General features: G+C 57.0%; 1 protein-coding gene across 1 annotated transcript; it reads right to left on the reverse strand.

The window, feature by feature from the left end:
• Positions 1–5601: 5601 nt before the first annotated feature.
• WNT2B (Wnt family member 2B) lies at positions 5602–22763 on the reverse strand. The gene is made up of 5 exons (XM_054395989.1): positions 22600–22763; positions 10072–10292; positions 7867–8144; positions 6836–7100; positions 5602–5831 (listed from the first exon to the last, which is right to left on the reverse strand). The coding sequence occupies exons 1-5, from the start codon at positions 22761–22763 to the stop codon at positions 5602–5604; spliced, it is 1158 nt and encodes a 385-aa protein (XP_054251964.1).
• Positions 22764–24401: the final 1638 nt, after the last annotated feature.

A 24401-nucleotide genomic window follows, 5' to 3' on the forward strand; every position in this document is an offset into this window, starting at 1 on the left:
GGTCTCTCTTAGCCCTGGGGCTGCACTGCAGTGGTTCTGGGTCTGGCTTTGTCCCAGGCCGGTTCCCTTCCCGCATCTCCTCCAGCTCTGGCCAGGTTTCTTCATTCCCTGCTCCTCATCCTGGAATTGTTGTGAGGGTGCCAAGGCTCGTAGATCCCTGACTCTGAGCAAGGCAGGGTGTAAAGGTCAGAGTCAAGACCATTAATAACAAGGTGCAAACGGCTGCTTTCTGTGTAATGTGAAGCTTTTTACTTATTTCATTTTTGCACTTTGGGGGCTCTGTTTGCTTATGGAGCTCTTGGTGTCTGGTACCTATTTAGGCTGAGAGCAGGCAATTGGGTTCCTTCAGGCCTTCAGAGGAATGCAGAAAATTGTTCTCTGGTGTTGTAATTCTGCTGGGATAACTGGAGCTTATTTGTCTCACTGCTTATTAAATGCATACTTGTCTTGAGGTCCTCTTTTTTTTTTTTTTTTTTTTTTTTTTTTTCTGAGAAACGTTGGGTGAATCCCAAGGACCACGAGTGAGAGGAAGATTCCAGGGGGAGGGGGAGAGTGAAGTGCCTGCACCTCTCTGCATCATCCTCCTCCAGTGCCAGCAGGCCGAAGAGGTTAAACAGGAGAGCAAACTCCCCTGGAGAGGAGGAGACTTAAGTGGGGCTCATACAGACATAAATTAGCTTTGCCCTTCCCCCTGCCCAGAGCTGACAGGCTGAGGGGAGATGCACCTCCCAGGCTCCTAATCTATGGGGTGTGTGGTTGGGGCCATGTGAGGCTGCACTGAGGCTTCAGAGTGGGACCAGCTGTGGAGGTTAGGAGCAGATGTGCACTGGTGCTGTGTTCTTAGCAGAGGGCAGTGTTGGCAGCAGGGGCAGGCAGCAGATGGGGTTCATACTCTGCCACCCTCTCAGCAGTACCCAGCTTGCTCTGTCCTGCTGTTCAGAAGGACAGGCAGACCCCTCCCTTCTGCTGCACAGGTGACGTGTGAGCTCTTCTGATCTTCGTCTTCTGGGTCCAAAACCTTTGAACATCAGGTCACACTGACAGCAAGAAGGCTTCTGTGAGCCTTCTTTGGTCTGAATCCACCCAGCTTTTGGTAAAGGTGGACAGAGGGGAAGGGTAGCTTCAGTTTCCAGCTCTGTCTCCTGGCTCCCTCCTCCCTTTCTGGAGCCTCCGAACTGGGGTGTGCTCTGCGTGCCCCAGCCCTCAGCGCTGTGGGGAGCAGACTGGGATCAGGGATGCTGCTCATAAGCTTGGAATTTTCCTCATTTCCAGTTTCCATTGTTGTGCTGTGATTTTTGGTAGGCCCTTCAGTGAGGCTGGTCCCCAGGGAAGGCCAGACAGCACCCACCCCTATTGCATCAGCATGGGGGCAGCCTCCACGCTGAGTCTACTCCTCCATTGGGGATCTTCTTGCTTTGGTTATTCCTGGCCAATGACATTTTCCTTACTCTGGATGCATGGATTGTGCAATCACACCATGGCCTCCTCAGCCCAGACCTTTCTCTTGAGAACCTCTTGATTTCTGCTCTAGTTTGGCTGGAGGCTATCATCAGTTGCACACCAGAGTGACACACGATGTGACTATTGCATTCTCCTGCATTGACTCATCTGCTGGGATTCCAGAGCAGGAACCCCCTGCTGCTGGCTGGAGCAGCCCTCCCTGACTGCTGCAACAGTGTGGGGTGTGGAAGCTCCTGCACAGACCCTGACAGATTATGCAAATGTTGTCCAAATGCCTCCTCCATCTGTCATCCCTCAGAGTGCCCAGCAGGCACCTTGGCATTGGCACAGGTACCTCAGCAACGCCCCCTGCCATGTGTGGATGGGATGGGGGATAGAAAGGCCTCACAGCAACAATGAGGGGGCTTTAGGAAGGGGTGAAGCTGAGCAGTGGACACATTCTCCATGGCTGGAACTCCAGAATGTAACAGATCTACCCCAGTATCTACCCAGATGGATGTGGCTGTTACCTGGGCTCAGCCACACATGTGAATCAGTAGAGAAAGTGGCCTGGATTGGTGTGGATCCTGTGCTTCCAGTGCTGCCTCCCTCCTCCTCTGTCCTGTCCAGCTTCTTCAGAGAAGGTAATTTATTCAGAAGCTCATTAAGCAATTAATTCTGCTCCTTGTCCTTGAGTTCAGACATGCTTTGGACAGGAGGGTAATTAGAAGATGATCTTGCACAAAAGGCTCCCTGCAGGTTTTAGGCAGCTGACTGAAGAGGGGCTGGGAGGCTGCAGCCTTCAGAAACGTTGTGAGATGGGAAACATCTGCTGGCCAAGGATGAGTGTGCTGGAGGGGAGCTTGGTAGGGCTCGGTGGAAGGCACAGACCTGTCTGCATTTCCTTCAGCCCACACTGGGACATCTTGCACAAGCACTGGGAGTTAGCCCCAGCTCCCTGATCCCAGGCACTGTGCTTTGCTAATTGCTTGTTAATAAACAAGAAGTGAGTGTAGCCTTGCAGAGGAACCACTCTCCTCTTCTCTTGGGCTGTCCACCTCTGCTTCTCTGGCTGCTTCTGCAATCCTGGTACCTGCATCCCAAGTTTTGTGACTCCTCTGCTGTGCTGGGGCAGGGGGAGGCACCTGGGCAGGGCATCCTGCTGTGCACCCTGCCAGGCTCTGGAGGGTTTGGTTATTCTACAACGTGCTGGAGGTCTCCAGTTCTAGCATCTCGGTGGTGACACAGGGAGAGGGGAAAGCAGCAAACCCAACGCTCCTTGGGAGCTTCCTCCTTTGTTTGGAGATGTTGAACATCTGCATGCAAAGGGAAGCTGTATTGTGGCAGCAGCCACTGATTGAGGTGTCACTCATCAGGACGACCTGCAGCTCTGCCAAGGACTGATTCTGCTGGAAGAGCCCTCCCACGGGTCCTCTGGAGAGAAGAAATGTTTTATTGATGGCTGACCCCCGGTCCCCAGGCACTGGGTCCCTCCCAGCCCACGGAGCGTGTCCGGCTCAGGGAGGGAGCTGGGGATTGATTGCTGCGGGGCAGCGTTTTCCCAGCCCGTGGTTAATTGATGGTGGGTGGAGCAGTAATGAAGATAAACGAAGGAGCAGAGCAGCCCTGTGCTGGCGGCCGCGGAGCTGCAGCAGGACCGGGATGCCTTTGGCTCAGGCTGCAGCTCACCTGCCAGCATTCCTGCAGGCAAAGCTTCGGAGAAGTGCCTCTCCTTGAGGTTCAGAGAGAGGGCTTTGAAGGGCCTGGGCTGGGACTCAAGAGCCTCCCAGGTAAACACCAGCTCGAGTGTTAAGTTCTGCAAGGGCAGTGTGGGGGAAAGGTGCTGCTCAGCCCCCTCACGCTGTCAGCACTGGATGCTAAAGGTTTAGTGCTGTAAGGAACGGGTTAAGCAGCAGGGGGTGGGATTCCTCTGGCAGGTTTCAGAGCTCTGCTCACCTTTGTGCTTGTCCATGGCTCTGCAGAGGATCCTTTTCCTGCATGAGCAGTCCTGGTGGTCTGGCATGGAGATGCTCTAATCTTGCCCATGGCAGACTCTTGACGTTCTTTGAGCAGTTCCCATCAAAGCGCTTCTCAAAGTGGTTTTCTCTCACCACTTAAATGAATATTTCCTAGGGCCATTGGGTGAAATCCCCACTCTGAGATGCTCTCCATGCAGTAGCCGAGGGGTGGTTTAGGACCAGAATAATCTTCTTTGCCTTAATCCCATCCTGCTGCTTTGACCTTCCTACAGACCTCGCCCATGGAGCTGCTCAGCTCCCTCTGCCCACAATTCTGGCTGCTGCTGGGGGACACCCTGAGTACCTGGGGAGCTTCCCCAGCACCCCCAGCAGGAGCAGTGGTGTGAGAGCAGAGCCAGGTTGAAGCATGGGCAGGGGGGTATCACTGGGGGTTTGTTTTTCCTGCTGTTCTTAGCTTCTAACTTCCATGAACATAGGCTTTGAGCGTGTGGAGTGTCCTCAGCTGCCTACCAGCACAACACGAGGAAAGCTGACAGCATTTTGCCAGGGTCAGGGAGGAAGTGGAGCAGAGCCTGCTCAGGGCAGGAGGCAGTGAGCTCTGAAAGTGGAGAAGCTTCTGGTAGCCTCAGAAGCTGCAGTGATTGAGGGAATTTTGTTTTACCTGGGGCATTGCAGTTTGCAGGTCCAGCTGCCTTGGGCAGTAAGTCTGTGTGTGGGGATTGGCACCTTCTGACCACACTCATAAAATATCTGGGCACTAAATAAAGTAGAATGCATAGAATCATAAAATGCATCTGGTTGGAAGGGACCTTCAAAGGTCATCTTGTCCAACCCCCCCTGCAGTGAGCAGGGACAAATAAGCCCTCACTGCTTGCCCATGTTGGGAGAAAAAGAATTGAGGAATTTCCAGTGCTGAGAGAGTTTGATCTGAATATCTATGGGCAGCTCTGTGGCTGCTGGCCCCCTCCTCTCATCACCTTCATTTCAGGTGATAATTTTGGATGCTTGTTTTGGTTTTACTTTATGGGAATGGTCTGAAAACCAGCCTAGCATCTCCTGCTTGACCCACTGCTCATCATCAGATGTCCTGGAGTGTACTGCTGCTTGTGAAGGACTCCCCAGGGGGTCTTGGATGTTGGATTCTGGGGCTCTGCTCTGTTCTGTGGATGACTCAGCAGGAAGCCCCCAGCCTGTGGAGCTTGTGGGAGCTGCAGGTGAGCAGGAAGAAGAAATGCATGGGGCTGACTCCTGCTCTGGGAACATGCCCAGCGTAGGGGTATGGGAATTCAAAAAGCAAAGAAGGTCATTTTCTGATACAGGTTTATAATGAATTTTGACTTAAAACAGTAAGCAGTATACACAACATACAGGTGAGCTTTACAGAGACGCTCTGGTGTCTGGCTCCAGAACCTACCAGGACCTTCACAGACTTCTTTTGCTTTCTTTAGCCCTCTCTGGCCACCAGCACTGGGGGGTGGCCCTTGTCCTTGTGCAGTCCCTCGGGTTTCAGTCCCAATTTACAGCTCCTCTTGTCGCCTTGGTGGGGAGACAGGGAGAGAAGCCTCCTGCAGGGGCTGCTCTGCTCAGCAGGGTCAGCAGTGCGTGCCAGGTCTGCCGGGGCAGGGGAGGGAGAATCACGGAGCTGTCTCATGGTCAGTGACACCCATCCTTGGCCTTGCAAAGAAGGAAGAGCAAAGGATGCTTCCTGCAAGGGTGGGTTGTTCTCAAGATAGTGGTTTTTTTCGCTGGTGAAACTGCAAGGTGAGCTCTCTGGGGAGGTGCAGGTGTCCTCAGCCACTGCTTCCCGACGATCGGTCCCCCCAGTCCGTATCGACTGCACCGTCCCTTTGCAGAGAGAGCCCAGGGCAGCAGCAGGTTCACAGTTGAAGCAAGGGTTGCAGACTCCTCCTAGGTGTAGGGGATTAGTTTTGCTGAGCAAGTGGAAGGGTCCACAGTACCTCCTGGGAAATGTAGTCCTTTTTTTTTTTTTTTTTTTTTTTTTTTTAGTGCTTTGCAGAATTTAATTAAATAAAAAGCCATGCAGTCGAACTACAGCTCCCAGAACATCGCAGCCCTCGGGGTTGGAGGCGGGGGGCGGGGGAGGGGAGGACAAGGGGTTAAAAAAAAAACAAAACTGCAAGGCGGAGCTGGCGGCAGCCTCTTCCCTCCGTGCTCCGTCAGCTCAGGTCTGGTCCAACCACTCGGCCCGTTTGGGCGCTTTACAGGTGTGCACGTCCACAGTGTCCTCGCACTCCTTGCAGCGCACAGCGCAGCACCAGTGGAACTTGCACTCGCACTTAGTGACGCGGGTGACGCGGGTGGTGTCGTACCCCCGCCCGCAGCACATCACCTCGCAGCCGTCCGTCCCCCGCGACAGCTTGCTGCAGACGCGCCCCGCCGTGCCCAGGGAGCCTGCAGGAGGAAGGGAGAGTGGCTCGACGGGGGGGTTCCTTCTTCAAATGCTACCTCCACACCTCTCCTTTCACCCTCCCCCCTCCTCGCAGCTGGTCTTCGATTTTCAAGGCCAGGCTGGATATGAGCAACCTGATCTAGTGTGAGGTGTCCCTGCCCATGGCAGAGGGGTTGGAAGTGTGTGATCCTTGAGGTCCCTTCCAACCCTAACAATTCTGTGATTCGATGGTTCTGGCAACCCTGCTGTGGGTGACCCGGTTTTGACAGCAGGGTTGGGCTTGGATGATCTCCAGAGGTCCCTGCCAACCCTCACCATGCTGGGAGTTTGTGATCTGCCATCAGTTATGGAACATCTCTCCTGTGAAGAGAGACTGAGACCTGGGGCTGTTTAGACTTGGGAAGGCTAAGGGGGGATCTGATCAATGTCTATGAATACCTGAGGGGTGGGTGGCAAGATGAAGGTGCCAGTTTCTTTTCAGTGGTGCCCAGTGATAGGACAAGGAGCCATGGGTACAAGCTAGAACCCAGGAGGTTCCACCTCAACACGAGGAGACACTTTTTTAGAGTGATGGAGCACAGGAGCAAGCTGGCCAGAGAAGTTGTGAAGACTCCTCTGGAGACTTTTAAAACCTGCCTGGATGTGTTCCTGTGCAGTCTGCCCTATATGATCCTGCTTTGGCAGGGAGGTTGGACTCAATGATCTCTGGAGGTCCCTTCTAACCCCTAATGTTCTGTGCCCTTGGACATGACTGCCTTGGCAGCAGTGAAACCTCATTGCTTGTGTCACAGCGTGGCCTCCAAGCGCTGGGAAGAGGCTGCAGAGCCTATGCTGGCTTTAAGGGCACAGGTTGTAGCATGGGCAGTGAGCCTGGCCAGGGATGCAGCTTCAGTAATGCCCTGCATGGCCTCTTCCCCACGCCTGGTGCTCGAGAGCGAGCTGGGAGCTGCTGGCCTGTCAGGAAGGGAGGAGGAGCTGGGCAGTGAGCAGAGCTTTGGTTTTTTACCTGCTGACTTGTCCATCACGCAGTAATCAGGTGAGTTCTCAAAATACACCAGATCTGTTTTTGTGGGCTTCCTGAAGTTTTTGTTGGCCACCGTGAAGCCGGTGCCGTCCTGGTTCATGGTCACCTGGATGGCTCCGTTGTATTTCTTCCTCAGGTAATCTCCTGTTTTCCGGAAGTCTGACATTGCCAGCCAACAAGTCCTTAGTGTGCAGGAGCCACTCACCCCGTGGCATTTGCATTCCAGCTTCAGGAAACGCTTCACTGCCTGTGGGAAAAGGGAGGGACACCGTGGGGAGCGGCCATCACCCAGGCATCAGACGCCATGCCTGGGGCTGCTGGTCCCCAGTGCAGCCCATCAGCCCTGGCTGTGTGGGATGGGGCTCCTCATCAGAGAGGGGCTGCCCATGGGGAATGAATTCGCACTGTCACTGATGCCAGCACCAGCAAGGACACGTGCTGGGGGCAAAGGTAAGCAAGGTACTGCCATCTCTTGATCCACTTGATGTGTCCCACATCCACTTCATGGAATCATAGAATGGTTTGGGTTGGAAGGGACCTCTGAAAGTCATCCAGTCCAACCCCCCTGATGCCAGCAGGGACATCCTCCACTAGATCAGGTTGCCCAGAGCCCTGCCGAGCCTCATCTTGATTATCTCCAGGCATGGGGCTTCAACCAACTCCCTGGGCAACCCGTTCCAGTGTTCCACCACCTTCATGGTAAGGAACTGATGTGGCCCTGGGCATCCTGACCTACTTGGAGGTGTCTCTGCTGCCTGCAGGAGTGTTAGCCAAGATGACCTTCGAGGGTCCCTTCCAATCTGATGCAATCCATGAATCCTCATGGAGCTGTTCTCTGGGCAGAGCGTGCTGTGGGCACTGGGAAGGACAAGGACAGTGCCCTGCCCCCATCCACAGCAGAACCTGCCCTCTATGGCCACCCAGGGTCCCGTTGCTACACCGGAGCTGCTCCCCGTGCCCGCTGCCCTGCGGAGGTGCCGCGGGGAGCCCAGGGCGGGCGAGGTGGCACTCACCATCCGCCCGCAGCGGTTGTTGTGCAGGTTCATCAGCGCCCGGGCGTCCTTCACCTTCTTCTCCTTGGCGTCCACGAAGGCCTTGGCGAAGCGGATCCCGTAGTGGATGTTGTCGCTGCAGCCGCCCCAGTCGAACTCCCCGCGCTCGTCCTTGGAGCGGCCTCTCTTCAGCGGGTCGCAGCTGCAAGCCTTCAGGTCGCCCTGGCTGCACGCCCGCGTGATGGCATAGACCACCCCCGCCGAGGAGATGGCGTAGACGAAGGCGGCCTCCCTGCTGCCTGCCGCGGGGAGAGAGACAGGGGTGGGGAGTGAGCCTGCCGGGCTGTGCCAGGCACCTGCAGCCCACCCAGGACCTGCCTGGCTGGAAGGCAAGATTAGCTCACGCCTGGGCAAGTCCAACCATCTCTGCTGGCTACCAAGTCCAGCCTTAGCTCTACTGGCACACCTCAGACCAAGGGGAATTTCACACTGGGCCTCGGGGCTCAGCAGCTGGGTCTGGGCTGCTCTCAGGGCTGCCCTACCTGCTGCTCTTCTTGACCTCCTTCATGTTTATGAATACGTAAAGGGTGAGTGTCAAGAGGATGGAGCCAGGCTCTGCTCAGCCATGCCCAATGACAGGACAAGGGGCAATGGGTGGGAGTTGAGGCTTAGGAAGTTCCATGGAAACAGGAGGAAGAATTAGTTCACTGTGAGGGTGACAGAACACTGGAACAGGCTGCCCTGGGGGTTTGTGGAGTCTTCCTCTCTGGAGATATTCAAGACCCGCCTGGATGAGTTCCTGTGTGATCTGCTCTAGGTGATCCTGCTCTGGCAAGGGGTTGGACTGGATGATCTCTGGAGGTCCCTTCCAGCTCCTAACATTCTGTGATTCTGTGACCTGCAACTCAGAGGCCATGCAGGTGCCCATTGGTTCTGAGGCTGCAGGACCCACCAGCACCCTTGGCCGTGGCCGATGCCAAGGGAGGGAGCTGGTGCTGGCTCTGGCTGGGCTGGGCTCTCCCTGCCTGGCACAGCTTTGCTGCTGCTATTTTATGTCTCTGCTTCGAGTCCACAGCTGTTTTTATAACGCTGTAAAAGAAGCTGCAAATCAAAACCATGCTCCTCTCCATTTCGAAGAAGCCTTTGAAAGCAACTTCAAAGGCAGCAGAGCTCTCTTTGGGCCTCGCAGGATGGGGCTGTGGCCGAGGAGCTTTCATCATTCCCCATCCTTTGCCAGGAGAGGACATGGGCAGCCGCAAAAGGTACTGCTGCAGGACCAAGAGGCTGAGACCAGGCAGGGTAAGTGCTGTGCCCCGGAGCTTGCAGCCCCCGTCCCTCTGGCCAGCTCCTCTCCGGGGGTCTGGCTCATAGCTCTGCATCTCATCCACCCCATGGCAGCTGCCCCTTCCCCCCACCAACTGGGAGCAAGCCCCCCATCCTCAGCTCCTCAGATGTCCTCCATATGAGCTGCTCCTGGCTGTTCCCAGACGCCTTTGATTTGGAGGCCGCGTGGCTGGATGCGCCCCAGCACGTCACAGGGTGCAGCAGCAGCATCTGTCCCACAGTGCTGCTGTTGGTCTCGGGGCTCCCACCCCTTCCTGGGGTCTGCTCACTGCTGGAGCTCTCCCAGGGGTGGCTGGGGCCCACAGTGCTGCTTCTGCTCTGCAACTACCCCCATCCTGTCCCTGTGGTGCCTTTTCATGGGTCCCTGCCTGGTTGTCCTGTATCCATCCCTCACCTGGAGTGAGAAGATTCCTCCTGGGCAGGGTCTGAGCCCAGACAGTGGTGGTGCAGGGCTGGTGAATGCCTGCAGCCCTGGTCCTGGTCCACCTGGGAACCTGAAGCGAGGAGTGGAGCTGCAGCTCTGCCTTGCCTCCCCTGCCATGCAAGGGAACAGCCAGTTCCCACGTGAACTGCTGAGTCCTGGCCAGCCCTGCTCTCCAAATATTTATATATCCCATTACTGTTTACATAGGAGCCTGTTCTCCGGAGGTGTCTCCTCCTTCCCCATTCTCCCCCAGCACTCCCCCCCTTGCTCCATCTTGTCTGGTGCAGCTCTTCCAAACGTGGTGCTCTGCTCCCATTACCGCTTGATTAATTTACAGGGGAAGGCAAAGCTCTCCCAAGGGAGTAACCCAAGCCACCGGGCAGGGCAGCCTGGCGAGAGGAGGGAGTCCCAGGGGGAGCAGGCGCGTGGCAGTGGGACGGGCAGGGGGCAGAACCTACTTCTCAGCATGACCCGGCCGAAGACGGTGTGGTCCCGGTCCAGGGTGCTGCAGTTCCAGCGGTGGTGCCGGAACTGGTGCTGGCATTCCCGGATCCACTCCTTGGCTCCCTCCCCGACCGACTGCATGATGTCAGGGTACCTCTGGCACAGCTGCCGCTGCTTGTTCACCAGCCCAGGGATGTTGTCGCAGATCACCCTGGCTCCCAGCGCCCCGATGTACCTGTGAGAGAGACAAGGACCAGCTTACAGCCTCCAGGGCTCCAGCTCCCCGGGGCCACATCCTGCTGAGGGGGCATCTGGTGACCAACTCATGCCTGGGTAAGTCCAACCATCTCTGCTGGCTACCAAGTCTAGCACCCCTCAGACCAAGGGGAATTTCACACTGGGCCTCGGGGCTCAGCAGCTGGGTCTGGGCTGCTCCCAGGGCTGCCCTACCTGCTGCTCTCCTTGACCTCCTTCATGTTTATAAATACATAAAGGGTGAGTGCCAAGAGGATGGAGCCAGGCTCTGCTCGGCCATGCCCAATGACAGCACAAGGGGCAATGGTGGAAGTTGAGGCATAGGAAGTTCCATGGAAACAGGAGGAAGAATTAGTTCACTGTGAGGGTGACAGAACACTGGAACAGGCTGCCCAAGGGGTTTGTGGAGTCTCCCTCTCTGGAGATATTCAAGACCTGCCTGGATGAGTTCCTGTGTGATCTGCTCTAGGTGATCCTGCTCTGGCAGGGGGTTGGACTGGATGATCTCTCGAAGTCCCTTCCAGCCCCTAACATTCTATGATTCTGTGATCTTACACTGAAATCTTCCTTTCCCTCTGATTTCTACCTGTGGCACAGCTCCTCTGGGCCCTGCTGAGAGGATTCCCCCAGGGCAACCTGCCCTCTTTGCAGCATCCCCTCAGCATGGATGAGCTGGGAGGCTGTGGAGCAGGGTGAGACCTGCCTGGTGCTGGGTTCATACAGGGCACTGCTGAGCCATCACCATGGCTGGGATTTGCTCTTTGTGTTTGACAAACTAATCCCGAGCTGCAGCAGCCTGAGGCAGGCAAAGCTCAGCTCTATGTGTGCATCCCTGTGGGGGGAAAATGAGGGGCCCTGGGGAGCCCCTCTGCCCTCAGAGACACCCAGCTGTGGGTGCTGCTGGTCCTGGGCTCTGTACCCCTGAAATGCCAGGCTCTCTGTGAGCCCCTGGGGCTGCAGCAGAGGAACCTGCTGATGTGCAAAACCTCCCTCCCAGCCCCTTCCCTATGTCCCAGTCCTGCTCTGCTGAGCACAGCAGGATGAAGTCCAGCTGAGCCCAGCGTGGCCAGCACAGGCTCTGTGATTTCTTCTGCCTGTGACCTGGGGATGCTGTGGGAGCAACAGGCCATGGCACAGGCACCATCTGATGCTCAGGTAGGGGAGAAAGAGAGGCAGGCTTCACCTCTCATTGCTGTAGTCCTCGTTCACATTGTGACCCTTCATCCTCTGTGCAGGTCTTGTGATGATGGTGCCCTGAAGCTGGGTAACTGGGAGAACTGGACTGAGCTTCCCACCCTGCCTGTGCCCTGCCTGCATCCTGCTCCCCTCCCTGCAGCAGTGCAAAGAGGACTGGAGCTGGAACCAGAAAGACAATGTGCAAACCACAGCCTTGCACAGACTGGCCAAGAACCATGGGCATGGGGAGGGACTCTGAGCTCTGCCCCACAGCCTCACACCCACCTGGACAAGGGCACAACGTGGAACTTTCCACCCCCAGGCTGCCTGCTCCCCCCAGCCAGGCAGCAGCTGCTGGTGCCAGAGGCTGGAGTCTGCCAGTGAGTGCAGAGTTGTGATTCTGCCTGGGAGGGAAGAGGTTTGGGTGGGATTCAAATGTTTCAAACCCCGCCTCCCACCCCCCATGGAAGTAAGAAAATTCCTTATAGTAATAACCAAAAGCCACAAGCTTGGGTGCTATTTCATTGTCTCTCTCTGGCCATGATCTGTGCCTTCTCTCAGCCCCAGGCTCAGGGAAGCCCTGGGAGCAGGGAGGGCAAAGGGATCTGTTCCCTTTCTCACAACATTTTGTTTAAACACTGGCAGAAGCACGAGGTCATCCCAGGCTGGAGCTGAGGATAACAAACCAGGCTCCCCATGGCTCTGTGAGCCCCAGTGGGGGCCAGCAAGCGTGACTCACATCATGCCCCCCAGCCTCTCACCCTGCAGCAGGGGCACAGGGAGATGGCAGAAGCCATTCAGGACAGAAGAGCCAACAGGAGCTGATCACACAATGCCAACTGTGGGCATTGAATTGTTTCACTCATGGGGGCTGAGAAGCACCCAGCAGCAGGGTGATGGTGTGGGCCAGCAGCCTCCAATGGAGCTGCAGAGACGCAGTGGGAAGCTTGGCTGGGTTCCATGTCCCTGAATCCATTCTGCCCAGTCTGCCTGCTCCCAGTGAGGATGGGGACAGCAGATGCGTCCCTGCCTGTGCTGCCAGGAGCTGGGATGAGGCTGCTGGGAGCCAGTGGTGCTGCAGGATGGAGGTTGCAGCAGTAGCCAAAGGTCCCCTTTGCTGGAGGAAAGAGCTGCTGGGAGAGCAGCAGGTAAGCTGCTGGGAAAGGTAAAACTGTCTTTGATGGGCCACTTCACTGGGACCTTTGGGAGAACCCTGTCCCCAGCACTGCTGAGCTGTGGCACTGGGCTTTGGTGGGCTGTAAGCAGGGCTGGTGCTAGGGAGACACGGGGGCAGAGGAGAGCTGGCAGATAAAGCATTGCCCAGCCCAGCCCTGGGAGACAGATCAAGGCAAAGCCTCCAGACAAGATAACACCAGGCACTCCCTTTTCCACGCTGAGCTAATTACTCCTCATTAATTCTCCTGCCAAACACCCAGATCGGAGCAAACATTATCAGCAGGAGAAAGTGGAAGGAGAGCAGAGCGAAGGGCACTGACTGCTGAGGGAGCAGCTCACAGCATCCCAGGTCAGTGGCTGCACCTCCCTTGGCTTGGGGCTGCAAAACCAGCAGTGCATTTTGCTGTGCTACCAGGAGGTCTCTGTCAGAGAGGATGTCCTGAAGCCCACCCCATGACTGCTGTGATGCTGGGAAGCAGCATGGCACAACAAGGGGGGCAATTCCTCATGTGCCTTGGACAGGCTGCAGCGATCCTGGTGAGCCAAAGATCTTCCATTTCCTCAGTTATTCTGAAATGGAGCGTGACAAGGAACACGGAAAACTCTGCCAAGCAGAATTTTGTGAGGGGAAAAAAAAAACATAACCCAACCCCAAACATTTGTTTTGGATTGATTAAAGCATCCCTTCTGATTTTATTTCTAAAAGCCTGTGACATTTGAAAACCACTGCAAGAGGCAGTGGACAATGGAGGTTCTGAGAGTCCCCAACTGTCTTATCACAACTTCCAGTTTAAACCATGAGGCTCTACTGGAAGTGAAATGCTGCACTCTGGGGGAATCTGCATTTTTATAGCAGAAAAAAAAAAACAAAACAAAAACAAAAACACAACAACAGGCTTAGTTCAGCAAAGCCTGCAAGAGACAACTGCTCTTAATGCTGGAGGCTGCTCAGACCTGGACTTCTGCAGGTCAGGAAAAGCAGAAGCAGGCTGTGAGTGCTGGGATGGAGGGAGGGAATTAATTGAGTGGGGATAACGATCCCCAGCCCGTCAGACAGGGTTCCATGGGATGCTGCCTCCTGCGAGGTCCTGGTGTTTGTTTGCTCAGCTAGGAGAGGGGCTGGCACCGACCCCTCGGACAGCCCTTGGCTGCAGGATGCTGCATCAGTTATTCCTTGCAAATCCACCTGCAATCCCAGCCTCACTGGATTTCCCACCGCCTCCTAGAGTTCAGCCGCCTGGAGATGGGTGTGAGCCACAGAGCTGCGGGAATCGCTCTGCTGCCACTGGGACATCGGATCCCAGCTCCTGTCCTCCCTTCCCTTCTCTCTTCCGGCACCGAGCGGCTTGTGCAGTAGCAGCAGGAGCTGGAGCCTCCACCTCGCAGAGGCAAGCGCTTCCAGAGCCTGCATCGGCCAGCCCTGCTGCTCCCTGCCCTCCTCTCCACAGCAGCCCAGTGCAGGGATGCAGGGAGGCTCTTTCCCAACAGCCCGGTGCAGGGATGCAGAGGAGGCTCTTTCCCAACAGCCCGGTGCAGGGATGCAGAGGAGGCTCTTTCCCAACAGCCCGGTGCAGGGATGCAGGGAGGCTCTTTCCCAACAGCCCGGTGCAGGGATGCAGAGGAGGCTCTTTCCCAACAGCCCGGTGCAGGGATGCAGGGAGGCTCTTTCCCAACAGCCCGGTGCAGGGATGCAGGGGAAGCTCTTTCCCAACAGCCCGGTGCAGGGATGCAGGGAGGCTCTTTCCCAACAGCCCGGTGCAGGGATGCAGGGGAAGCTCTTTCCCAACAGCCCGGTGCATGGATGCAGAGGAGGCTCTTTCCCAACAGCCCGGTGCAGGGATGCAGGGGAGGCTCTTTCCCAACAGCCCGGTGCAGGGATGCAGGGAGGCTCTTTCCCAACAGCCCGGTGCAGGAATGCAGAGAGGCTCTTTCCCAACAGCCCGGTGCAGGGATGCAGGGAGGCTCTTTCCCAACAGCCCTGTGCAGGGATGCAGAGGAGGCTCTTTCCCAACAGCCCGGTGCATGGATGCAGAGGAGGCTCTTTCCCAACAGCCCGGTGCAGGGATGCAGAGGAGGCTCTTTCCCAACAGCCCGGAGCGCGGCCGCTGCGATGCTCGGGGGAACAGGAGACAACTGTCACATCTTGGCTCCCAGTTGTAGTTCTTATTCTAAGAGTCTGCTGACTTCGGCTCTTGTAAACAAGGAGAAACCTAAATTGCTTCTAAGATAAACATGCAAATCAGAGGCAGCCGCATCTATTTACTTGGCAGCAGAAATCCTGTGCTAAGCCCTGTCCATGGCTCGACTCCGTGCTGTGTGTCCTGCTCCCGCACTTCCCACCGCCGCCTGCCCGGCTTCCCTCGGGGCTCGCAGGCTCCTCGGGGAGCTCTCGCAGAACCCTGTGCCCAGTGGCAGTGCCCTCAGCTCTGTTCTGGTGGAAGCCTGAGCAGCTCAGAGCTCTCCTCCCCATGGCTCTCCTCCTCCCTCTTCCCTGCGGGCTAGGAGGGGATCCCCGCAGCTGCACGTGGGATCTGCTGCATCTTGTCCCAGGGATCAGCTCTCAGGATGCCTTATTTCTTCTCCATCTTTAGAGGGCTGGGATCTTTCTGAATCAATGAACTGTGCTTCACGGGGTGTGCCTCTTCCCAGCTGCTGAGATCTTTAGCAGGAAAGACCAAAAGCTTCAGTACCCTTGGTGAGGCAATGGGAGAGCAGGAGCATGGCCAGAGCCCAAAGCACCTTAACACAGGCTGATGAAAACTTCTCTGGAGAAAGCAGAGCTCCTTGGCAGCCTGGGTTTCCTCATTGTCACTCATTAATGCAGGAACAGTTCATGGCTGCAAAGGAATGGCAGCTTTACCAGGTCTCCTTCCTGCAGCTTCTCTCTTCCCGAGGATCCTGAAGCCACTTTGGCACCTGTCTGTAAGCCCTGGTTCAGTGGCAGAGCAGGAGTGGCTCTTCTCTCCTCAGCAGAAGGAGGTGTGGCAGCCTGGCACTGTGTGCAGCGCAGCTCTTGGGGCTCTGAACTTGGCCAAGCCATATTCCAACCGACAAAGAAAACCAAAAAGCAAGCAGGAAGAAAAGCACCAAGGTGGCCTTCCTGGCCATGACAAGCTGCACCTCAGTGCTGTGTCCTCTGACGACCACTGACTGCCTGCCACGTGCAACTGTCCCACCAGATGTGACAGAAAGGCTGAGCTCTGAGACCCTCCACATCCCATTAGTGCCAGCAGATGCAATGAGCTGAGCTCTGAGTGGGGCTTGGTCCCCACTCAGGACATTGCCCACAGCAGTGGTTCTCCTCTTGCTCCTGAACGTGCTGTGGTCAGCTGTGAATGCCTCCTGCTCCTGGGAAAGCCCTGGGAGGGGTGGCCTGGCCCTGGTTTCAGCTCCATCATCACAGCGCTGGGGGTTCCTCTGTCCTTCTGCCAACTCAGTGCTGTGATGCCCCCAGAGTTCCCCTTGTCCTTGCCCAGGTGAAGTGTGGTCTGGCTGTACCCTTTCTGACACAAAGTGTGCCCATGAGGGCATCTCTAGCCTCCTCTCCCGGATCGGTGCTGGGGGAGGTGGTGCTGTCTCACTTCCTGTCTCCCTGGGTGGGAGATGCTCAGCTTCTTGTCCAATCCCCCAGGCTGGGGCTGTGAACTGGTTTTGCACAGAGCTTCCTTGCTGCTGGCTTCTGCTCCAAGAGCTCTGCTGAGGGTGAAACCAGGGCACGGGCTGGCATCTCAGTGGCATCACAAGCTGCTGGAGTCCTTCTCCTGGGAAAACTGACTCAAGCCCCTGTGGCTCTCATGACCACCACATTGACAGTCCTGAGAGAGCAAACTAGGAGCCAAACTGTCTTGGCTTCAGTTCTCTTCCCAATCCCACTGAGCCAACATCAGGTCTGTGTCTCGGTGGGAGTCTGGAAAGCCCCAGGCAGCAACTGGAGACACCTCTAGCAGATAGGATCAGATCCAACATCCCTGCCTCCCTGCCTGATTAAGAGCGAATTCCACTGTGCCTGGCAGCCTTTCACCTCCTCAAGTTCCTCGCATACTTCCCAAGGATGCTGCACCTTCCTTCCTCTGCTCTCCCTGGCTGTGGGCAGACAATTTATAGCACTCTGGGTTGCAAGGTGTGTGTCATGGGTGTGCTACAGACATCTGAGATGCTATTTTATTATTATAAACCCCCAGTATTTGATTAAGCCCCACTGGGAATGGGGCCATCCTGGCCTGCTGGAATTGTTAACACCTTGGAATGATTAATAGTCCTAATTTCCTCACTGAGAGCCACCACTCTGTGTGGTGAGAGTGTTAGTCTCACTTGAATAATTTCTAGTATCATAATGCTGAGCCACTACCACTGCCAGTCAAGAGGTAGGTTTCTAATTTTCTGCACCAAGATCTTTCTGTTTCATGTGTCTCACCCTTTTCCCCAGTTGGGTGCCTTTGGTTCCTTGTCAGAGTCCCCTCCGTGGTTTTCCTGCATCCTTGTGGGAGGCAGTGTCTGTGGGAAGGGCTGAAACGCTGGGAAAGGCTGTGGTCCTGGGGTGCTGGGCCCTGATGAGCACCCTGCCCTGCTGTTCCCTCAGGTATGCTGTTGGCATCTTGTGCCAAGAGTGACCTGGGAGCCTGGCTATGGTGTGAAGTGGGACGTGGTATGTCCAGAACATCTCTCAGGTAAGCAGCAAAGCCCCTAGTGAGGGTGGGAGGTTACAACAGCAGAGGGAGAAAAGGACCCTGGGGCCTCTGCAGCAGTGACCAAGACCTTACTTAGTTCTGGGTGGAAGCTGTTCCTCAGGGCTGTTGTAAGGACACAATTCAAACTGCCCATGGAAAAGATGCTTTCTCCTGAAGTATCCATTTTTTTTTTTTTTCTGCTCAAAGTGCTTTGCTAAGGGGTGTGGAGGAAAGAGAGTCTCTGGTGATAAAGCAGGATAGATGGCTCTTCTCTTATACATGGCACATCCTGTGTGCTCTGTGGCTTGGCACAGAACCCAGCCCAGCACTCCTCAACGGTGGGCTGCAGGCCCTGCTGGAACCTCTATTAGCAACAGCAAAAGCTAATGAGTCTGGAAGAGAAGAAAGATTGTATGTTTTTGTCTTCTCTTTTCTTTCTTTTTTTTTTTTTTCCCCTGTTGCATTTCTTTGTAAGAAAGATTTCCTATAGGTGAAAGTGACCCCAATGAAAAATGAACTAAGGCACAGAGCGAGGATCACTCTAACGGCACCGAGTGGCTGAGGGAAGGCATCTGTTCCACCACCCCGACCAGGAACACCAGGGCTGCTGCAGAGGCCACAGGGGTCGTTCTCCATCAGCCTGACCTTACTTTAAAACTGCTTTTTCACGGCGTGGCTGCCCAGCCAGCTGAGCTGCGAGCTCCTCAGGATAAAGACTTCCCGGTCGCTGACCTCCTGCTTTTATTGCCACGCAAAGAGCTCTGCAGCAGCCAACGTGCAGCCGCCGCGAGCCCTCCGACATCCCCCGAGTGCTGCACGCCATCCTCTCCCCTTACAGAGCCTCTGCTCCCCTCCTGGTACCTCGCCTGTGACAGCCCTTGGCCAAGGAGCTGCTTGGTAATAGGGGCAGGTGTGGAGGAGGGGGTCCTAGAGTGGTTTGGGTTGGAAGGGACCTTAAAGACCATCTGGTTCCAATCCCCTGCTCCAGAATGGCACTGGGAGCTATGGACACGCAGCCCTCAGAGCCACTGTGTGAGCTGCTGGGACCTTCTGCCAGGGAAGCCCTCCTGGGGTTGCCCGGCTGAGGCTGGCACAGGGGAGAGTCAGTGGCACCCCCATTACCTGGCCAGCTGCAGAGCTCCTCCATGCAGCTGTCTTTCCCTTGGCTTGATTTCAAACATTCCTGCCGATGCTATTTCCCCTCCCACACACCTCAGAGTGATGCCTGCTTAAATCAGCCCCTCTCTCCTCTATCCCATGTCCACCCATTAAGTGTGGCTCCATTTTCCATCACTCCTTGTGCCCATCCACTGCACCTGCCCCAGGAGCCAGCGCTGGTGTCACAACAGAAACTCATGACAGACCCTAGAGAGGACCAGCTGTGGGAGCACAGCTCCTTCCTGCCCATGGTGGTGGGAGCATCCCCTTCTCCACCTGCAGTGGGGGGGTTCTGCTAAGTCCTTGGGAAGAGCCTAACACCAGCTGGGGGTACAATGGGTGCCCCTTCTTCATAATTTTCCCTTGGTGTATTCTCCCTCCCCCTGAATCATGAAACAGTCTAGGCTGGAAGGGACTTTTGAAGGCCATTTAATCCAACCCCTCTGCCATGAACCTTCTTCCCTGACTGAGGAAAAAATCCAGGGGATGGTGGCTGCTTAACTCTGAACTAGAGCATCCCTAAGACAGTGCCCACCTGGGCATCACTCCCCAGGGTGCAGCAGCTTCCCCAGAGCCCACCGATGCCTTGAGGATCCCCACGTGGCTGCCAGGCTCTTGCACGCTCCCCGACCTCCGCTAGTCTCCCTTCCACAGATTTGTTTTATCTCTTTGGGAGCCTGATGCCTCCCATCTGTTCCGATGCCAGATGAAATTAAATATTTGGAGTTTCCAAGGGCTGTGGTTAGCAATAAACAAGTTAGCTAACGAGGATTTGGTGTGCTGGGGGGTTGGGGGGAGGCCGGTGTGGGCTTGCAGCGGGCGGCTATGTGTGAGGGTGGGGTGCAGGGGGTGTGTGCAGACGCCTTTGTGTACATTTTTCTTTAACCAAACCTTCCATTTCAAATGGCTTTCCACACCAGAGCAGCCAGCCGGGCTCTCCGCAGCGAGTAAACCCTACTTGGTTATTTACTCCGAGTTTGTTTATCGCGCAGTTGATGTTTAGAAGCGACGTTGGCCTAATCTCTCCCCAATCTTTCAGCATGAATTTCGGAGGCCGCTCTCGGGGCTCACGGTCCCCTCGCAGGGCACAGCCCTGCCAGCCCCTGTCGGTGCTGCTCGCCCTGCCCGACTGCACGCCAGTGTAAACGGGATTTAGGGATTTTCCCATCACATTCCATCTTAATTTCCATCTGTGTTTCAGCTGGTATTTTGTTGCTAAGTGACACGGTGCAGTTTGGGAGCACTTCTGCACCGATGCTGCTCTCCATGCCCCACATCCCATTGCTGGGCACCGTGGCCTTGGGGTCGAAGCAGTGTCACTGGGCACAACCATGCCAGGCTGAGTCTGTTCCCTCTGCCCTCTGCACAGCCACACACACCCCCACTGGGTGCAGGACACTTTGCTGAGCACCAAGTGGACCAATTCCTGGTGATGTTGCGAGGCAGCGTGGGCCGAGGTCGCTGAAAATTAATAATTTGCAGTTGTTTAGAAGAAACATTTGGTTGATATTTCCTCCCTATATACTGCAATCAGAACTGACCCAGTTTTGTGGGTTTTTTTTCCTTCCCCCCCCCCCCCCCCATTAATCTACTTTAAAAGCCAGCTCTGAAAATGAGAAGCATTTCCTCTATTTCCACAAGTTTATTGTGTGTGAATCCCTAGAAGAATTTGGCAATAATAATAAAAATAAGGAGCGATGATGCACCACCAAATGTATTCGCTGTAATATCAGTAATGCTGAGGATCTGCTTGGAAACCTCCGTAAATCACTGAACAACTTTTTCCCAAACCACAGCTGGGTGAAACCGTTTTCAGTAAGGCACAATTCCATCTGAAGAGGCTATTTTGTCAGGGCTGACACGGCCCCTGCACGGCGCTCGCTTCGCTGGAGGCTTCGCTCAGGCATGTTCTGCCCCACGGAAGAGAAAGTGCGACCAAAAACCTGAACTTGAGAGTTTAACAGGTTTGGGATTGTAATTGATTCTTTCCAGTCGCACACCCCAGGTCCTCAGGACCGATTCTCCTTGCTGATAGTGTTCAGAGAAGCCCTGCGACCCTGCCTGGCCACCCCACTGCCAAGGAGCCCCTTTCGCCTTCCAACCAGAAGCTGCCAGCCCGGGAGTGGGTCTGCAAGCTGTGAACACAAACCACTGTGGGAGCTAAATTCAGCTTCTTCCCAGCAAGCCGCAGCTAATGGGGCTTGGAACGTGGCTGGGCTTCCTCCCGCCTGCGGGGAAGAGACATGCACTTGGGATTAAGGCAGAGACCACGGCGGAGTTGTGACGGGGAAAGTGGGATAGAACAGCAAGGCAAGAGGTGTTTTTCATACTTCTCCCAAGGGAATAATTTTCACCCTCCAGCCAGCACCCACATGTGTTAGCAGAGCTGCCCAGCTCTGGGCAGATGATGCTGGCACTACTCAATACATTGTCTTTTTCCAGCTACTTTCCCCCATGCACCCTTTCCGCAGGTCTACCAAGCCTCCTCCATAACAGAATTAAATAATCCAACTTCTCTGCTGCCCTAAGACTCTTCCTTCCTTCCTCAGCATGCAGCACACCAGCCACATCACCCTCGCACAGATGCGGCCCTGCCTGCGCCAAGGCTGCAGGGTGGGGGCAGATCTGGGGCTGAGGCCAGGCCAGCGCCTGCATCGACCTGACACTCGCCCGTGGTGACTCATTTTCTCACCAGTGATTTCAGTTCCTCGTGAGCTGATCTGGCTGTGGGAGATCTCTTCTGGCTATGGCAAGGGTTGGCATTGCCATTCCCAGTTTGCATTCTAGGTGCCCCCCCCTAAAACCTCACACCATTCACTTTGGTGCTTGGTTGCATCCTGCTGCCCAAGCAGCACATCCCCTGGGCTCCCCACTCCTTCCCAGCCCCACAGCTCACCCTGAGATGGCTCTGCCAGCGATGCCAGCCTGGCTGCGACTGCTGCGTGCCCAGACGTGCTCTCAAGCACAGGGCATGCTTGTGCTATCAGCCCCGCTCTCAAGTGCTCCCGGGCCCTTCTAGCATGCTCCACAGTAGCTGAGGAATTCCAGAAACCACTGTTCTTGTTCTGAGGCAGAAGGAATGAATTCAACTAAATGCTGCTTCATCCACTGTGATGTGCTAATGATGACGAGCCAGGGTGGAAAACAGTGCTCTCCACGAGATCAGAGAGAACTTTTACAGGGTGGGGGCCAGTGAGAACTTCTCTGCAGCAAACTGTTGTTTTCACCCATGTTACTGAGCTACTGAAGCAGCTCGGGGTGGCTTCCAAAACCTCACAGCCGTTGTTTTCCCCAATTACTCTCATTCTGTACATGGATTTTCATTGTTCGAGCCTCTGGGACTGGAGGTGATGAATTTCTAGAAGGCTGCTATTCCTGTGGCATCACTTCTGGCTGTTCAGAGCCTCATCTCATCACAGCAAGGGCCAGCAGCAGCTTTCTCGCTCAGAGAAGCTGTGACACAATGCACGGGGAGATGCCGCAGCCCGCAGCGACCCGGCAGCTCCTCCAGGATCTCGGCCGGGATCACCGGATCGCTGCGGGTGGATCCGGGAAGCCGCTCGCTGCTGCTGCCGTTTCCCAGCTCCAAACCCCACCGAAGAGCTGATCCTGCCCCTGTCCTCCCCGGAGCGGACTATGAGCAGGAGGGGTCCCCACGCATGGAGCCCGGCGGGAGCCAGGGGGTCCCCGGAGGACAAACGCGCGGCGGCGCTTTCGGGGCTCGGGGACCGCGGCGGTTGCGCCCCGGGCAAAGCCCCGGTACCGGCCGCGGGACAGGCTCGGGGATTCGGCAATTCCTACTCCGCCGCTTCCCCGGGACTCCGGGCCGCTGCCGCGCAGGTGGGGACAGGGGTAGCCCCAACCCCGTCCTGCCGCGGGTCTCCCGGCTAGCCCCGGCATCGCCGGCGCGGGGGGAACCGGGGACCCGCTCAGCCTCGGCCGGTCTCCACTGGCTCCTGCTGCCCCTCGCCGGGCTCCCTCGGCCGCACGTCGGGCTCCGGCGCGGCGGGACTCGCTGCGCTCCCGCCTACGCTGCCTCAGCCTCCGGCCGCATTCGCCGTCCCCATCCCCATCCTTATCCCGATCCCGGTCCCGGTGCCGGACACTCACCACCACGAGGAGTCCGCGCGGGGCGTGAGGGCGAGCAGCAGCAGCAGCAGGGGCAGGCAGAGCCGCGGGGCCGCGCCCGCCGTCCGAGGGAAGGCTCCGCACTCCGCACGCCCGGGGGCCACGGCAATCCCAGGAGACGCTTCCAGGCGGTTTGGGCTGAGCATATCTCTCCGGGGCGGGCTCCAGACCGAGAAATGACCAGGGAAGGAGCGGGAGGGTCCTGCCCGCGCTCCCCTCGGGGGGCACTACCCGTCACGGCCCCGCGGCGCGGCTGCCGGCTCCGCGCTGCTGAGCGAGCCCCGGCTGGGCCCCCGCTCCCGGGAACATGCTGCTGCGCGGGGGGCGGCGGGGCCGGGCCGGGCTGTGCTGGGCTGGACTGGGCTGTGCTGGGCTGGACTGGGTTGGGTTGGGCTGGGCGGTGGTCCCCGCTGGGTCCCTGTCCGGGGCGCTTAGCGGGGCCGGCTCCCCCCGGGCGGTGTGGGGCGGGCGGCGGGACCGGGCCGGGCCATGGAGGTCCCCGCTCGGAGGACGGGGACGCTCTGGGGACGGGAGCGCGGGGGCCGCGGCCAAATATCGCCGGCTCCCGGCGTGCTGCGGGCTCTCATTGGGCAGAGTCAGAGGCGCGGAGCCGCCGCTCCGGCCCGACCGACCCCCACCCCTCGGGCAGGTCGGACCAGCCCCCTCCGCGCTCCTGCCCCCGCCGCCGCCGTCGCGCACCGGGGCCGCTCCCACAGCCCGCGCCCTCAGCCGCCGGGGATGTAACGCGGAGCCGCCGGCTGCGGCCGCCCCGTCGGGTTCCGCCCGGAGAAGGGTCTCGGCGGCGCTGCGGGATGCTAGGGGCCGGGGCTGGGGACGCGCTGGCCCCCGCCAGGTGTCACTGCAGGGTGGGAAACCGCTGGGGTTCCACCGGCACCGGCTTCCAGGAGGGCAGGAGCGGTCGGGGCAAGCGGCGCGCCCCCGGGGCCGGGTGTTGGGGGTGATGAAATCTCCAGCACCGGGGGGACGATATCTGCAGCACCGGGGGACAGCCGCTGCTCTTGGGACACGCACTTTCTGCGGTTGTGGTGTCCAACAGTTTGCCCAGAGAGGTGGGAGATGTCCCATCCCTGGAACCATTGCAGGTCAGGTTGTTTGGAGCTCTGAGCAACCTGCTCTAATTGCAGATGTCCCTGCTGACTGCAGGGAGGGGGTGGATCAGATGAGCTTTAAAGGTCCCTTCCCACCCAAACCAGTCTCCGATTCCATGACTGCAGCCCTCTGTGCCGCTTTGGGGAGAGCTTTCTCACCTATGCCATGCCTTTGCTGTCTGTGGCTGCAGGACGAGAGAGCTGCCCTTGGCTCTGAACTCTTCTCCATTCATTGCCCTAAAACTGTTGGCTGGTAGCTGGTGAAGACCAATCTCCCCCGGGAGCAGCCTCTTCCCAGGGTGGTCTCTGCGTGGCTGGTCCTTCCTCATCCTGGAGGTGAGCAGGTGTTAGGACTTTTCACATTGCTGGAGCCCTCAGCCCAGCTCTGCTCATTCTGCCCCTTCCTTCCTGTTCCTGCTGCTGCAGATCCTCCACTTCCCCAGTCTGAGAGCAGCAGGCACTAGGGACTCGCACTTGGTGATGATCCAGTTGCACCTGGGAGAGCTGGTGCTAGTTGGGTGCTGGGTGGGAAAGGATGGGGAGGGGGTGACAAGTGCCATGTTGATCTGAGTGTGCAGGTTTTGGTTGTGACATGGTGCTGGGCAGGAAACCTCTGGACCAGGCTGTGGCTGGTTCCAGGATGAGGGCAAGAGGCAGTTGGTGCAAGCTGTGGTG

Source organism: Indicator indicator, chromosome 35 (assembly GCF_027791375.1).
Source record: "Indicator indicator isolate 239-I01 chromosome 35, UM_Iind_1.1, whole genome shotgun sequence".
In the NCBI taxonomy this organism is placed as follows: domain Eukaryota; kingdom Metazoa; phylum Chordata; class Aves; order Piciformes; family Indicatoridae; genus Indicator; species Indicator indicator.